Raw genomic sequence first — 16,622 nt, forward strand, 5'->3', positions numbered from 1 at the left:
TGTCACGCGACCTAGGTGGGCAATTGCTTCTATGGGGCGCGCCTCGCTGTAGTGTCCTGAACCTCGCAACCAGCGGCCTGACGCTCCTTAAAGGTGCACTGAAGAGAAATCTGAACTAGTCTTTTTGCCGCGGGAACTCGATCTACACGTTCCCAGTATTCTTGGAAACTTCAAATCATTGCCCTGTGCGGCCGATTTCCCTAATTAAATTGGATCAACGTCCGGCTCCCGCCTTTTTTTTTTAATTCCCTGCATACGGTGGGAGGAGTCGACCAACGCATGGAGTGCCTTTCAGGCAGTCGCGTGGCGACTTCGCTTTCGCTTTTATTTTGTTTCTTTTAGGTTTCCGTAAATAAATAGGCCTAGTCAGAGACCACATAGCTGCAAATCAGGCCGACGGAAATAAAAATACGCGTGGACTCACTGATTTCGCCGATCACTACGTATCACTCCACCGATGGCAGAGCGGCAAGCCGCCACGGGACTGGCTGAAAGGTTGGTCGACTCCTCCCACCGTTTGCGGGGAATTAAAAAAAGAAAGGCGGGAGCCCGACGTGAATCCGATGTAAATTAGGAAAATCGGCCGCACAGGGCAATGATTCAAAGTTTCCAAAAACGCTTGGAACGTGTAGATCGAGTTCCAGCCGTAAAAATACGAGTTCAGATTCCTCTTCAGTACACCTTTAAATACCTGAGACATGTGACCAGCCACTGTTATGTAATGACAACGTAATAAAATGCGCGTGACCTCGTAAGTGACGCACAGTGACGAGGCTTAGACTTTCGGAGTTGACACGTGCTCCTCGCAAGTAAAAATAACATACAAAATTAGCGCTGGTGCATGCAGAAAGCAATAATCAACACGCATTGCGGAGTTAAAGGCATGGCACAGAAACACGTGGCCAGTCACCTCATCAACTTATAAACAATAACATTCAACACAACAGAGTACACGGGGCATAGGTGATACAGTGCACAAGTATTCGACGAATTGACAGGTGTTGTGCTCGAGTCATGCACCTTCGAGATGAAAAGGAAGTAACGGAGAAAAACAAGCTTATTCAAACATACTAAACAGTACTGCATGGATAGCGCAGGAAATCAGGCACAGCCAACGGCAATCAACACGTGTTGCGTTCGTTGTGTCACTATACAATGCAGTCGTGTGATGTTAGTCACACCTGTCGTCGAAAAAAAAAATGCTCTTCGTTAAATGCATGAGCATCAGAAGCCTTAAAGACGATCAAGCTCTCGTGAACAGAATTATCGCTACCTTGAGCGAAAAGATGTTTTCCCTGGGTTTTCATTCAAACCAGAAGTTAGTGCTTTGAATTTTAAAATTAGGAAGGATCCTCGAACCTCTCTTGTCATGGTGAGATTTGAAGCCAGATTCAAGTATTGTGGCTGTAATGTTACCAAATGAGTGGCCGGGAGTCGCGACATGTCTTGAGAGCGGAATATTAGGAAGGGTATTGGCATATGACCGGTGGTTATTGAATCGCAACCTGAAGGGTAGTTCAGTCTGTCCGATGTACCGGGGGGGGGGGGGGGGGGGGGGGGATCTGACTGTGCCCCCCCGCCACCGGATACGGGCCGGTGTAGTTTCGGCTACTAGGCTTTGTTCCGGTGCAACGCCAGCAGTGCGGATGGGACGGCCGGGACCCATCCTCTGGGGATGCAAAACCCCATGGGAGTGGCAGCGACCCCCAGGCAACTGTGAGGGCCAGTCGCGCGCGTGAGGTCAGATGCCTGAGCGAAGGCAGGCCTGGGTTTATACTCAGGTTGGACCCACGAAATCCGGCACGGAAGGCATGTCAAAAGTTCCAAAGGTTTCAAATACATGCTACTTCCCTTCGCACGCGGGTGCGTGCAAGTCTGGCTACCGACGCGTCGGTTTCTGGTTACGGAGAAACCAGGTCCGCGCGGGGTTTCACAGTAGCCAGGCTCTGAAACGGCGCCTCGGGGAAGCGACCTCACGGCTGGCCGCGGAGCTGTAACGGCTTCGCGGGACACCGGGGGATGGGGGAATAGTACGACCTCGAAGCGTCCAGCAAACACCGTCGATGTTGTGTAGTACCGGCGGAGTAGGCCCGGGCCATCTCACCCTCAACCACGTTCTTGGTTCGTGGTCGCCCGGCCTTGAACACTCCCTCCTCAATAGGAGAAGAGCAAGCTAGGGGAGAAAATAAGTGCAGGGTTGGTTGGAAGCACAGATGGGTCCCCCCGGAGGTGTTAGGTCATGACGCCGAGGACCGGAGGGCTGTTAGGCTGACGACCTAAGCCTCTACTGGCTGGATCACATCACACATACTTCCGGTGTCTGAAAAACCGCGAAAAGCACTCGACTGACGGTAAGTAGCTGGCTGGTTGGAAACACCCCTTAGGATCGTGGAGGGGCCCCAGGTAGCTGCTGACCCCGTGTTAGGTTCTCCTGTCTCCGGCGGTCGGAGCCCGCTGCGTATGGTGGGTGGTCGGGCATCCCGTGAGCGGGGCCGCAACACTGGGCAATCTAGATGCTCTCCCTGCCCTGGCCAGGCAGGCCAGCAATGGAGTCGAGATAATTGAAGGATCAGAGCAAAAACCTCGCTGTCCCCATTCCCATCCACAATTTCTAACCCATTCCTGACAACCACTCAACCCATCTCTTTTTACCCATGCTTCCCGCTACTTCCCAGGGGAGATCAGGGGAGTCTGCCCGGGCCCGCTCCCCCGGCTGTGGGTCGCTACAGTAGCTTTTCCCTTTTCTTTTCATCTTTCCACCTACGGGTGGTAAAATTATAATTTGCCCACGGGCCTATTTTATTTTCGAACTGGGTTAAGCCTTTTGTACGTACGTGGTGCAAACAGGGGATTATTTTTATTTCCTTTTAGGTCGCCCCAACCTATTCATTGTCCGATGTACTGCAGCTTACACACACCGCCTTCGAGCAGATAGACAACATTGTCGGTGCTACTACGCCGCCCCCGGAGATGGGGTGGCGAAGGCGCGCAGACGATTAAATTAAAATTTTCAGTACAGATAACCCATCTTCTACAAAGCCCGTTAAAAAAAATGCTTCCTGGACAATATTCTTGAAGCGGCGCGCTTTAACATTCCGAGCGTACCACAACTTTATTAGAGCCCCTTTAAGGCGGAGCACAAGTGTGCCCTCCAGTTCTTTTCGGACGGGCGGTATACCGCTGCAGGTGCTGATGACACTGACGGACCGGGCGTATACCAAGGGTCTGGCGGACCGCATCAGACGGGCTGGCGTCCTGCCCATATCGCAGTACGCCGACGCGTTCAGCGCCGACACGAGCAAGGGCACGGCGCCGATCCTTGTATCGGCACCCAACGGCGACGTCGTCGGCCTCCTCTCGTCCATCAACTCGATGTGAGTGATACACGAGCATGTATACAGCGGCCGCGGTTTAAATTTCCTACAAGTCATGCGTTTAGCCACGAAGCATGAACTTATATGTTGTCCTTGTCAAAAGTGTCCTTCCCCCGCGATTGGCCGTCAAGCCTGTGGGTTTTAAAATGGGGAGATAAATACGTTCTCCCCGCTTAACTGCGGCTGACCCAGTTCAACACCGCGCCGACCCCACCCCGTGGTCGCGAGCGCTACCGAGCGCACGCCGACCACGGCGGGCCTTGCTCTGCGGGAACAAAGGAACGACACACTGGCTGACACAAACAAGGCATTTATTGCTACAACAACAATAACGCCAGCTAGCAACAAAATACACTGAGGAATCGAGGATGTCCGACTCACCAGCACGGTTACGAGCGAATGTTCGCCCACCTAGGGCAGGGGGAAAAACTCCGAGGCCGGACGGGTCGAGCTGAGAGGAACGTGTTTCCACACGAGGTCGCCCGCCGGCGAAGAGCGGAGCGGCGCGCGAAACGTCCGCGAGCTTTCCCGGTCCCAAGAAGAGAGCTGTGCCTCCCCCCCGCGCGCTCAGCAAAACGCCATCCGTGGCGCTGCGACGCGAGCGCCCTCCCCTATTAGTTAAAGTAACCAACTGAGAAGAGTGCGTTGCGGGGGAGCTAACCACAGTTGGGGTGCATTGCGGGAATGCGAACCACGGGGGGGGGGGGGGGGGGGGGGGGGGGCGAGGCGTCCGGCCGAGGCTGAAGTCCAGAGCGTTCTCCTCCGCGTGCCCACCGCTTCTTCCGCGTGCCGATACGGTGGCGCTACAATGTCATACGTTTTTGTTTCATGTGGTTTAACGCCCCAAAGCGACTCAGGCTATGAGGGACGCCGTAGTGGAGGGCTCCGGAAATGTCGACCACCTGGGGTTCTTTAACGTGCACTGACATCGCACAGTAAACAAGCCTCTAGCATTTCTCCTCCATCGAAATAGACCGCCGCGGCCCGGGATCGAACCCGCGTTTTTCGGGTCACACCGCGGTGGCCTCGAGTCATTCGCATGAAATGGAAATCATGTGTGAGCTATATGGAAAGGAAGCGTCTTGCCCTAAAACGAGGAAATAGTACAGATTTCCGCATGTTATGATACTTCTGATCGGTTCCAGCCACAGCAAAATGGACAGTACACTGACTCGGACCTCGACATGAAAATAGCGCTCTATCCCCATTTACCCCACAGCTGTCTTGTGCCTTCCTGTTCAGAACAAAGGTCTTTCCATCAGTCAGTACACATCATAGGGACTCCGTTTCCCATAATTCCACATACACACCTCATACGGGACGTTCCTGGGTTTGGGATACTTACGACTCACCTAAAGCTGTGCGCTGCACTGGGGTAACGCAAAACGGTCACTTCACCCTCCTGGGATTTGCAGCTCAACTGTCCTGCTACAGGTCGTTTTGATGTATACGCTGTGCCATCTAATATGCATGCGTTGATGACAGCCCAAGAACGGCCCTTCTTGGATGTAGCCCGTCCAACTGTATACGGGGCGCGCTTGCAGCTTCGGCTCAGCGGTGATGTCCGAGCTGACGGGCGTCATCTTCAACAACGTGATGAACGACTTCGACATCCCGGGCCAGGTCAACGTGTGGGGCTTCCCCGGGTCTCAGTCGCTCAACCAGCTGGAGCCCAACCGGCGTCCTGTCTCGTCAATGGCGCCCGTGTTCCTCTTCCAAGACGGCAAGTTCCTGGCCGCCGCTGTCGGCACGGGCGGGGGACAAGCCATCACCGGCACCGCGCAGGTCAGCTCACGCCACGATATATATCCCTTATGAAAATGGTCTATAGACTGCCTGTAGACTTGCTATAGACTATTGCCTTCCTATAGAATTTCCTTTTGTCAATTCAAGGCCTATAGAGTGTGTATAGAAAAAAGTCTACTAAAAATGTATCGCCATGAATCTATAGTTTAGTTTAGCCGCCGCGGTGGCTCAGTGGCTATGGCCTACTGGCTCGACTCGACTACTGACGTGAAAGACGCGGGTTCGAACCCGGCCGCGGCAGTCGAATTTCTATGGAGGCGAAATTCCAGAGGCCTGTGTACTGCGCGATGTCAGTGCACGTTAACGAACCCCAGGTGGTCGAAATTTGCGGAGCCCTTCACTATGGTGTCCCTCATGGCCTGAGTCGCTTTGGGACGTTAAGCCCCATAAACCTAAAGTCAACACGTCGGATCACTGGAGGAACACGCGCATTTCTGGAAGCCAGTGTCTTCGAGAGGGCGGCGTCCTAAAATGGCTACGAGAGGCGGTGCGATTTTTTTCATCCAACACTTGATACGTTCTTACCACTGTATAGCAAAGCATGAGGACCAGCCATATGGTTTATCCTCGTAGACTGGCTAATCTCGAACGCAACGCGGATCTGGCGTCTCGTAGCTGTTGTCATCTTTCTGAGCGCAGCGCGCTGTCTCAACAAGGTGCCGCCCCACCAACAATGGAAATGGAGCATGGAAATGGGAATAGAGGCTACGGCGCAGCTATCGCTGGCACTTCTTTGACCTCAGGGGGCGGAGTCTATGCAGGCCGCATATGGTGGAGTATACTCCAAACGCGAAAGGACTGAAAAGGGAGTAAGATGTCCTCTAGCGCGCTCCCTTTAATGGGCAGGGTATGCTGCCCTAGCTCTGTGGTAGATTTCTATCACTAAAAATACGGAGTACTTACAGTTGGCGATGGAAACAAATTCCCTCTTCAGAACATGCAAGGTTGTAGCAGTTACAAAAATTTTAACCGAGGTTTCCACCTCCTCTGTTTGCTAACCTATGTATGAACCTCCGGTGCTGCATTTAAAAGACTCCTCCCATTACCATACTTTGCAGTGGGAATGCACCTCCGTTGCCAAGAGTAAGCATTTCGTATATTTAGTGCTCGAAATCTACCCCGATTCTTGAGCATCAGACTCTGCCTTAAAAAGAAAGTGCTTTAGAGGACAGCTTACTCCCTTTTAACTCCAATATTAGGCTTATTCATATTTTTAGTGCAGCGACACCAGGGCTATGTGCAGGAGCCGTAGTGGACTCGGGTAATTTAGACCACTGGGGCTCTCTAATTACCGTGCAATGGCATTGAACAGTACACGGGCACCTTTTTGCATTAAAAATCTCTGCCTCTCCCGTAAACGAGAGTAGAGTAAGCATGAAATGTTTACGGGCCTAATGTCATCTCGGTGGACACCCGAACCGCACCGTACAGGAAGGGAGGAACGCCACCACCCGTTCAGCGCGATGCCTTGCCATTTGAACGCAAGGTTTTTTGAGGAAAGGAAATGGCGCAGTAATTCTCTGCTATCTCGGTGGACACCCGAACCGCACCGTAAAGGAAGGGAGGAACGCCACCACCCGTTCGGCGCGATGCCTTGCCCTTTGAACGCAGCGCTTCTCCCCCGGATCACGTATGACAACGAAGTGTAACGTGGCATTTATGTGCTTTTTGCACGCGTTATTAGAAATCGGAAATTATAATTCCGTGCATTATCAAACCCACAGCTCCACTGATATCTTGATAAACATTGAGAAGGCACTGGCAGCAGTTATTTTTTGTCTCATTTGGAGACCAACCGGCGCTTGCATGCCGGTCGCGTAGGAGGGCTTAGAGAGTCTCGTTAAATCTCGTTAAGTCTCGTACGGTGCCCGGATGTTCTCGTTTCAGAGCCGGGATGACTGGAATTCAGTGCCCGGATGAGTGGATTTCAGTGCCCGGATGACTGGAATTCAGTGCCCGGATGACTGGAATTCAGTGCCCGGATGATTGGATTTCAGTGCCCGGATGACTGGAATTCAGTGCCCGGATGAGTGGATTTCAGTGCCCGGATGATGGCTCTCGGTCTCGGCGTGACGTCACCACACTGCCGACAACGGGAGCTAAAAGCATTTCATGCTTAAAAACAAATTGGTTTTTGAAGAATGGAAATGGCGCAGTAACTGTCTCACATGTCGACCCGAACCGCGCCGTAAGGGAAGAGATAAAGGTGGAAGTGAAAGAAGGAAGAGAGAAAGAGGTGCCGTAGTGGAGAGCTCCGGAATAAATTCGACCACCTGAGATTCTTTAACGTGCACTGACATTGTACAGTACAGGGATGCCTTTGCGTTTCGCTTCCATCGAAACGCAGTCGCCGCGGCCGGGTTCGAACCCGGGTACTCCGGCACCGGGAAAAGTGAAGAGGAATCAGCAAGGCACGTGATGTGTGGTCATGGTATATGACGTCGCATACCACGTGGCCTCACCAAATCGCCAAACGGAAGTTACGCCGCAAAGCCGGAAGTACCGAGCATAAGTGACGTCATCGAACCCAAAAAAAGCATTCGTGGAGACCTGTGCAGTTTCAACGAACCATGCTCGTGCATTACCGTAGGATCAGTCCATCGGTCGCCTGTGAATTTTCGTTCTTAGAAAAATTCCATTGTAAGGTTTCTGGCATGCTGATGTCTGTTCGGCAGCAAAAGACGCATTCATTGCTGATAAAATTTTACTTAAACATGAAACAGCCCTGTTTTCCCGCTACTCGATACAAACTCATGGCTTCCAGACTAAAAATAGATTCCATTATCACCGTTTCGAAGTGAATTACAGGTAGTATATCCTGGCCTCAGATATCCACGCACAAGAAATGCTTGATGCACTGAAGTTTGCTCGCGAAATCGGCCGGTAGCGGCGACACTTGCGTATTTTTTTTCCCACCCTTGTCCACCTTTTAAACCTCAGTTTTCAGTGAAAGTAGCGTATTTGTAGTTACGAAGGGGGCAGTCTATAGCTGCAGAACAACATCAATTTGTCCTTGGTGTGCCGTCTGTCATTGTACGCCGATATCGGGCATTTCAGCTGGCATAATATACCTGCATTCGTGTTTTAATGCAGTAGCATTAGAGTTGTCGTCACACCAAAAACTGATGCCGGAGAAGAAATTCACTGATTGGTCATCAGAGGTCACGTGACCTTCTGACGTCATCACAACCTGCCCAGTGGGTTGTGAGCAACCTAGCTTCTTACAGCAACATAGAGAATCACAATGAAAAATCAAAATAATGTGATATATGCAAATACTGGCACCATCACAGCCAGAGCTTAAAGTCATGGGGGTGTCAGACCCACTGCCATTACCCGCAAGGAATAGAGGCCCTCCAGGCTAGATCGTAGGGTGTGTACGAATGCTACGTCGGCAGTCATTTTTTATTCTTGTCACTGAACATCGGAACAATTCTTCTCTATCGCTTAAAAAATTTCATTGTGATTTTTAGTAAGAACTATAAACATGTTTTCTAAAACCCGAGATGGAGAAAAATATAAAGTCGGCAGCACTACACAAATGCTGAAAGAAAAAGGGAACACCACGTGCCAGTCCAGAGCTGGCACTGAGCTCCAAGGCTTACACTACAACAACAAAAACAATTGTTGCACACTGACCAAACGTGGGGATCGCTTGTTTCAGGTCTACGTCATAAACTGAGCAAACAACCTTGAAAAATAATTTCAGGTTTTGGTTTGGTTTGTTGGGGTTTAACGCCCCAAAGCGACTCAGGCTATGAGGGACGCCGTAGTGAAGGCCTTCGCAAATTTCGACCACCTGGGGTTCTTTAACGTGCACTGACATCGCACAGTACAAAGGCCTCTAGAATTTCGCCTTCATCGAAATTCAGCCGCCGCAGCCGGGATCGAACCCGCGCCTTTCGGGTCAGCAGCCGAGCGCCTTAACCACTGAGCCACCGCGGCAGGGCCAATTTATATATATATATATATATATATATATATATATATATATATATATATATATATATATATAATTTCTCCTCTTTGTATAAAACGATATGTAAAACAGGCTGCCAGCCGCTTTCTCTCTTTTCCCTCGCCACCTGTACTCGAATCTAGAAACTCCTCTTAGAATGAGTCAGACTTTTAGCCCTGGTCATAGCATAGCGGATACCTGCTACTGCATCTAGCAGTCAGAATATGACAGTTAATGGGCTGAAAATTGCAAATAAACTAACATATCCGCAAAGAAATTGCAACAGAAGCTGCAGCAAATATGAAATACAATGCAGTCACATTTTACTCTTAAGAAGGCGTAAACGTTCCCATAGTTTCTTCTGTGCCCTTTTGTGTTTTTGTCCCCTGCAGTGCATTTTCCCCCATTGAAATGAGGGAAACATTGTCACCTCACTCCTCAGCAATAGTAGGTGAAAGCATAAAAGGCATTACCAGAATGGTGTAGCACATTCTAGGGCAGCTCCCTCCAGAAAACAGTGGCTTCCAAGTGGTGCGTTTCTCCGCTGGTCCGACACGTTGACTGGCAGTGAGGCGTGCGGTAGTATTCTTTTCAACACACGCACAACAATGTATCTGTACGGCCAGGACTGTTTAGCGGCGGTAAGCGTTCTTTTGAAAATGTGTGGTGTCTTCTCGCTGTTTAGCCCAAAGCTGGGATTAAGTAGCTTACAAACATAACCTTGCAAGCGCAAATGTCATCTCACCTTCCTGTCGGATCACGTGTCGTCCCAGCGCCGCGACTTCCAAGCAATGTGCAGAGGGAGTCGCAGTAACGTGCGCTACTGCCGCTAATCCGGATACCATCCGGACGGAAAGTTTTGGAGTGTTCGACCTCATGTTTACCACAGCTCCCGGACGATGTTCGCCTGAATCTGCCGAAAATGGGAGCTAAAATATAAAAAAAAACTACTTGTTGAAATAGGCATTCGCCAATACCTTCCGGCCATATATGCAGCCTCGGAAGAGAGCACTAACGAAGTCGCTGCTCCATGCTGCAGGTGCTGCTCAGAGTGCTGAAGATGAAGCGGACGCTCAAGGAGGCCGTGGACTGGTACCGGGTTCACCACCAGCTCATGCCTGACAGACTGCTCATCGAGTCGACCATAGACTACGTGAGCTGAGTCATGACCCTGTCGGCCGCGCATGGAATGGAGCTATGGGCTTCCACGACAGCTTTCGGTTAAGCACCGCCAGCTAGCAGCAGAAAGGGACCATATCGTGAGGGCGGATAAAGCACCGTTAGTAGGAATGGTGCGGTGGCTCGAACCTTCTTGCCCTCATTGACTCCTCAACTCCGCCGTGAAAGAAGAGAGGAAGTTGGGAGTAAAAAAAAAAAGAAAGACAAGAAGAGGTCCCCTAGTGGAGGGCTCCAGAATAATTTCGACCACCTGGGGGTCTTTAACATGCACTGACAGCACACAGGAGTCCTTTGCGTTCCTAATCCACCGAAACGCAGCCACCATGTCGGGCTCAAACCCAGGCACTCTGGCTCAGTAGCCAAGCACCATAACCGCATCCACCGCAACAGGATTGAACTTAATCATAATTTTGTCTCATGATTTATCTTCTTGTTTGGGTAATAAGAGAAGCTTTTACAATGGTCTCCTTTTGTCAAAGGGGAATTCTGCTCGGCGCTTCACGGCACACTTGAATTGTCTCCAGTTGTAGTTCCTCTCGTGCCCGCTAGGGGTGCCACGCTAGAGAGTTTCCTCTCCCTCTTGAACTACTTTGCTCTGCCTACAAAACCCTCCAGTCACAACACCCACAGCAGTGCACTTTAGCTCAAATGTGGGCTTTACTGTTGACGCAGTAAAAAAAATGACAACAGTGCTGAGCTGGGCCAGTTGGTAATTCATGTACATGATGGAAACAAAACGCCCTGTGGCACTATTCGTGATTATGCACCACTCAGAAATTGCCGGCAGCACCCAAATGAATAGTGCTATGGTCGCAATACTATGTGAAGTAGAGCCTGGTCCGAGTTTGAATGCGACTCATTAGAGGTAACGAGGCCCGACATTTACTCAAAGTCTAGCAAGAGAACGGCAGTTCGCAATTGGTGGAGAGGTGCTGGAAGTAGTAAGAGAATATGTCTACTTAGGGAAGGTAGTGACAGCTGATCCGGATCATGAGAGGGAAATAACTAGAAGAATAAGAATGGGGTGGAGCAGTTATGGCAGGTTCTCTCAGATCATGAATGGCAGTTTACCAATATCCCTCAAGAGAAAAGTATACAACAGCTGTATCCTACTGGTACTCACCTATGGGGAAGAAACGTGGAGGCTAAAAAAGAGGGTTCAGCTTAAGTTAAGGACAACGCAGCGCTAAGAGATCGGAGGTGGGCGGCGTGGGTTAGGGAACAAACGCGGGTTAATGACATCCTAGTCAAAATCAAGAGGAAGAAATGGGCTTGGGCAGGGCATGTAATGCGAAGGCAAGATAACCGCTGATTCTTAAGGGTAATGGAGTAGATTCCAAGAGAAGGCAAACATAGCAGGGGGCGGCAGAAAGTTAGGTGGGCGGATGAGATTAAGAAGTTTGCGGCAATACGGTGGCCGCAACTGCCGAAGGCCAGGGTTAATTGGAGAGACATGGGAGGGGCCTTTGCCCTGCAGTGGGCATAGTCAGGCTGATGATGATGAACTGCAGCAGGCATGTGCGAAAGCCCATGCATACTGCTTCAAGAGCCTTTTCTTGTCAGAAGTGACCTCAAGAGGAATCTGCTTCATAGCCGACAGTTCTGTCGTCAGCACCACCTCCCTCATCTTTTTTTTTTTTGCCACCAGCTCTTCCCACCAGCCTCAGCTTGCGCACCCAGCCATTGCCAGCCATACACTTCAGTGGTCAAAAGTTCAGCTGCCAATGGCTCTCTAACTAGCCGAAGAGCACATCTGTTGCTTAACCCTTTCAGATGCCATTTTTTTTTGTTTCCATAAAAAATAAATATTTTACCGCATAAATAATATATTAATGCCTCAAGAAAGACAATTTGTTAGTTTTCCAGCGCAAAATAGCAACGGTTAAAGGGAAACTGCATAGGTTTTAGAAATCAACGTGCTTAAGAGGGTTGAATGTGTGAAACCTGCAGGTAAAGCATGCGAAGTCTTTTTGGGCTAGCACTTAAAATAGTGAAGTAATCGCAGATTAAAATTCAGACGCCCTTCAAGCTTCTCTGCAGCGCACAACGCCAAGTGGGGGGCTCATGATGACGTCATCGAAGGTATCGGTACATTTCCAACACACAAACGCCTATTTTGAAGGACAAAACCAACTCCACCGAAGGCGAACCCTGCCGAGAGTTGTTTGGCAGCGTCTAACGAGTCGGGGCAGGGTGTGGCTGACGACAGCGGTAATTTGAAATCATACCTTCCGTGGCGTCGCGCTGAGTTTCCCTGCACTACTCTGTTGCACTGATGAGAAGCGTAAAATTCAATCGTCGATTACATCACTACTTTAAATGCTTGTGCGAAAACACTTGGCATGCTTTACCTACAACCTATGTAGATTTCAATCCTTGAATATCGCGAAATTCTCAAAAAAGTGCTGCAGTTGCCCTTTAAGTTTTTGAGGGGATGTACAAAATTTCGCAGTTTCATAAGTGTCGTAAGTGACGGAAATGGCAACTCTGAAATTCCGTGACTTTTCAGACAAACACCTGAAGGATCATGGGATCAACTTCTGTTTCGAAGATGCACATTGCGGTTTAAAAAAAAATTCATGTTATTGCTGGTGCCAAGATACGTCTGCATAAAAATGGCGGGCGCCGTGCTACTCACTGTTTCACGACATATTTACTGCGTTCGCTATAAGGCATGAAACCCGCCTTACTTGTGACATGAAGTATGTAAAATTCACCTCAAAGAAATCAGCGCTAGGTGTAGCACATTCTCAGAAAAAGCTGAGAGGTCGCTTCGTGCGCAATTGTGTTCATATCGTGTCAAAAGGTCAAATATTACCTCGATCGTTGTCCTCAACTATCAGCAGCATCTGGTCTATAACAGCGCTCTCCTGACATCACCAAACTTTACCGCAAACCATATCAATGCTGCCAAACCATGTCATATAAGTGACCTATACAACGGTGCCTTTCTATCCTTGGGTAAATTGGTCTACAGTGCTGGATCAAGTCCAAAACAACACTGCGCAACCACATCAGATCTTGTGCATGTTTTTCCCATCTCATCCATCTCAACATCACCGACTTTTCTCCGGCCATCATGTGAGTTGAGGATCGGTCGATTGCTGCCACAGGGGAAGCGGGCGTTCCTGAGTAGCTGCTCGCACAACGTGGAGACCCTCTACCAGTGGCCTGGCAACGTGCTGGCCCTGTCTCAGCAGGATGGTCGCGTCTATGCCATGTATGACCACCGCTCAAAAGATTTGGCCGACGCTGTGGATGGCATCTGACTGCTGGCCCCCTCACGGTACGCATGTACTACTGCCGTTTGGTGCACCCGATAGTGGCACCCGATAGTGGCACCCGATAGTGGCACCCGATAGTGGCACCCGATAGTGGCACCCGATAGTGGCACCCGATAATTATAGTCTTGCAAGAGAGAGATATGCCTTCTCTCCTGATGCAACTTCAGCACCTTCAGGTGCCACTGATAACAACACCACCACTCGATAGCGTTCCCACTCTGGCCACCTTCATGGTCTTTTACAAACTTTTGTCACTCTCCAATACACTGTAGCGCAGCAAAAGACAAGGACACAAGAGACGAGAGACGAACACCACGAGCGCTAACTTCCAACAAATTTTATTCTCCTGAAGCATCATATTTATACGCCAGAAAACGGTAATCACATGTGCGAACAGTATCAATTCCTCAGAAAAACAAGCTCTTTATCTGAGAGGAGAATGGAAGGTGTGCTTACACACGAGCATCCTGACCTATTTATCTTTTCAGCTTCAATGATTTCGCGCGTTACTCTTTCACTGCTTTTTCCTATTACGACACTTTTATCAAAGAAAGGCTTACAGGTTTTTGACTTGCATGCGAGAATGTGGTCAACCAGCGATCCGCTCTTGCCCGTTTGCCTGGAAGTTTGCCAGAGCTTGTCAAGCTTGCAAGCACGCACATGGTTCGTTTCAAGTCTCTAGAAGACCACAATTGTAGCCAGAGTGGAAGTGCTATCGAGTGGTGGCGCTGTTATCAGTGGCGCTCGCAGATGCTGAAGTTGCACCAGCAGAGGAGTCACGTTCCTCTCGCGAGACTTCACCATCGGTAAACGCGCGAGTAAATGCGTGGTGGGCATAACCACCTGTTTCAGGTTGTACAGGGATATATACATTTATTGCTCTCAGCTGCGGCAGTTCACTCCCAGTAAAACCGCTTTCACGTAAGTTCAGCTTCAGTGTATCTTAGGAGAGACACAGCTGCAGCAATGAAATGCAAGCTGCATTGGGAGTTACTTTTCTTGGTGCATAGAACTGAAACTGAACAATGAGAGAAGCCAACAGCCACAGAAACCAAGGAGCACAGGGGATTTTTTTTTTAATTTATTTTATTATTTTTTTTGTGGTGTTGATCAAATAAGAATATTACTGAGTATGTTGTCGCTTAAAGCTAGTTGATTAGAAAGGCAGAAGAAAAAACAACCACATGCCGCCGGTGGGATCCGAACCCACGACCTCCGAATTACGCGTCCGGTGCTCTACCTCTGAGCTACGGCGACGGCTGTCAAACCTTCTGCTTTCGGGGGTATTTATGTTTTACAAATAACCTAACCTTGAGAGTGTTCATCATTAATGAGCAGAAACATAATCTTTATTTAATGGCATGCTAGCAGGTCCACAGGCTAATCATTTACTTTAGCAGGTACACTTTCGGTAGAAACGTGCGTGCCAAATCATTCTTAGGCAAAACAATGAGCCCTTTGCTAAGGTGCTCTTAGCTATATGTGGAGCAACTGCTGAATAGGACGTAACATAGATGGCATTCACTTTGTACAGAAGAGCACTTTACTCTGTAACTGCTCTCATAGGGGGATGTGGATTGAGAACCCCCAAAAGAGGTCAAAAAAATTGATTTTCTGAAAATTAATGATGATGATGAATTTTTATGGGGCAAGGGCAGCGAGACGCATAGAGATGGGTGCCCCTTTCCAAAGTCTGTCACAGGGTGGCGCTGGTCGCGCGGTGCGTACGTCTAGCAGGTGTTATAGAGTCACCGCTTAAAAGCAACAGCTGCACAATGATGCAATTTCAGTTAACAACGGTAGTTGCAGGCCCCGTAATTAGGTCTCGCACCCCACATATATGTCGGCATCAAATGTAGATCGGCTCTCCCAATCTCTGACGGCCATTTTTGCAGAAAGTCGACACAGCTTTATTGAGTGTGGAAAAGCTTCAATCCATTCTATCTCTTTTTTTTTCATGAAATGGCCTTGTGTGTTAAAAAAATTATGCCGTTCAATGTTCTACCATTTTGTGTGTCAGAAGTATTCGAAGTATTCGCTTTGAAATTATCTGAAGAAAATTACCTACTATTCGCTTCGGACTCTAAAAAAAGGCTATTCGCACATGCCTGGTGTAACCTGTAGCACGCCAATAGGAATGGAGTGAATGTTGAACCAGGCTTCTGCCACATTTTCTTAACTCTGCAGACTTTTCACAAAAACTGGAGGGAAAATGTATTAGGAAACAATTTTCTAAACACTGAAATTTTGTGAGAGTAGTCATTACGTTATTTCTAACTGAAAGCCGCATCTCCCCTTAATTGCAATCGACTTTTTCTCTTTGCTTTTCAGGTGGCCAGGCCTTTGTTCAAGTCAGCTATGCGAGGAATCCCCATGCGTTTCTCTGCAGTGTGGCACACCAATAATGCAGTGAAAGCACTGACATCAAAAACTGAACAAAATATTTATGTACTTATATAAGTGATGGTACAAAGCCAACTGATGGACATTAAGCAACCAGAATTGTATATGTTTGTGAACGAATTATGTACAAATAAGTGCTTTTCTCAAGTAAAAGGTTCAAGCAGAAGTTGCGTGTTTTTTAACCATGGCTTTGATGAGCAACATTTATCCCAGACGAAGTATGCCTCGGAGTGTAATGAAGACTGCAGTCAGCTGCAAAAGGAAAAAGGAAAAAAAAGAGTTGCAATGCGGAATGTTCTTAAAGGGACAGTTTACTGCTGGAGAAAAGTATAAAAACATTGGCACATTCTTGTAGATCTCTCCCTATGGTGAAAACAGCAAGGGTATATAACTTGTGGTTTTGGCAGAAATTTATATTTAAAATTTGTGAAAAAAGTCCGGCTGGAGCCCATGCTGTGGTAAAACATAACTGCTGTCGAAAAAGTGGATGTTTGATGGGCAAATTTGCCAGGAGTTCACCTACTGCACTTTATAAATAAGAATGAGTGCTATACAGTAGCCAATCGATTATTGGGACTCCAATAATTCAGACTTACATATAGTGTGTACTTTATGAGA

The 16,622-nt window shown here is 48.7% G+C and overlaps 2 protein-coding genes across 3 annotated transcripts in view; one reads left to right on the forward strand and one right to left on the reverse strand.

Moving 5' to 3' along the window:
• The window catches only part of LOC149358165 (glutathione hydrolase 1 proenzyme-like), a 39,697-nt gene extending 26,111 nt beyond the window's left edge, over positions 1–13,586 (forward strand). Inside the window, exons 11-14 of the mRNA XM_089576739.1 lie at positions 3,187–3,374; positions 4,919–5,159; positions 10,178–10,291; positions 13,431–13,586. Coding sequence (XP_089432865.1) covers positions 3,187–3,374; positions 4,919–5,159; positions 10,178–10,291; positions 13,431–13,586 — 699 coding nt within the window. The remainder of the gene's footprint in view (positions 1–3,186; positions 3,375–4,918; positions 5,160–10,177; positions 10,292–13,430) is intronic.
• LOC149358166 (mitotic spindle assembly checkpoint protein MAD1-like) overlaps positions 1–16,622 on the reverse strand; it is a 79,325-nt gene that overhangs the window by 20,133 nt on the left and 42,570 nt on the right. The window contains exon 18 of one of the 2 annotated variants that reach the window (XM_089585086.1): positions 14,834–16,256. The exons of the other annotated variant lie outside the window; for it this stretch is intronic. The gene's annotated coding sequence lies outside the window, so the exon portion shown is untranslated. Of the gene's footprint in view, positions 1–14,833; positions 16,257–16,622 lie in introns of those variants that run through there. 2 annotated transcript variants of the gene reach the window in all.

The sequence above is a fragment of the Amblyomma mixtum genome, chromosome 3 (genome assembly GCF_055824585.1).
Source record: "Amblyomma mixtum isolate Tamu chromosome 3, ASM5582458v1, whole genome shotgun sequence".
NCBI classification, from domain to species: Eukaryota; Metazoa; Arthropoda; class Arachnida; order Ixodida; family Ixodidae; genus Amblyomma; species Amblyomma mixtum.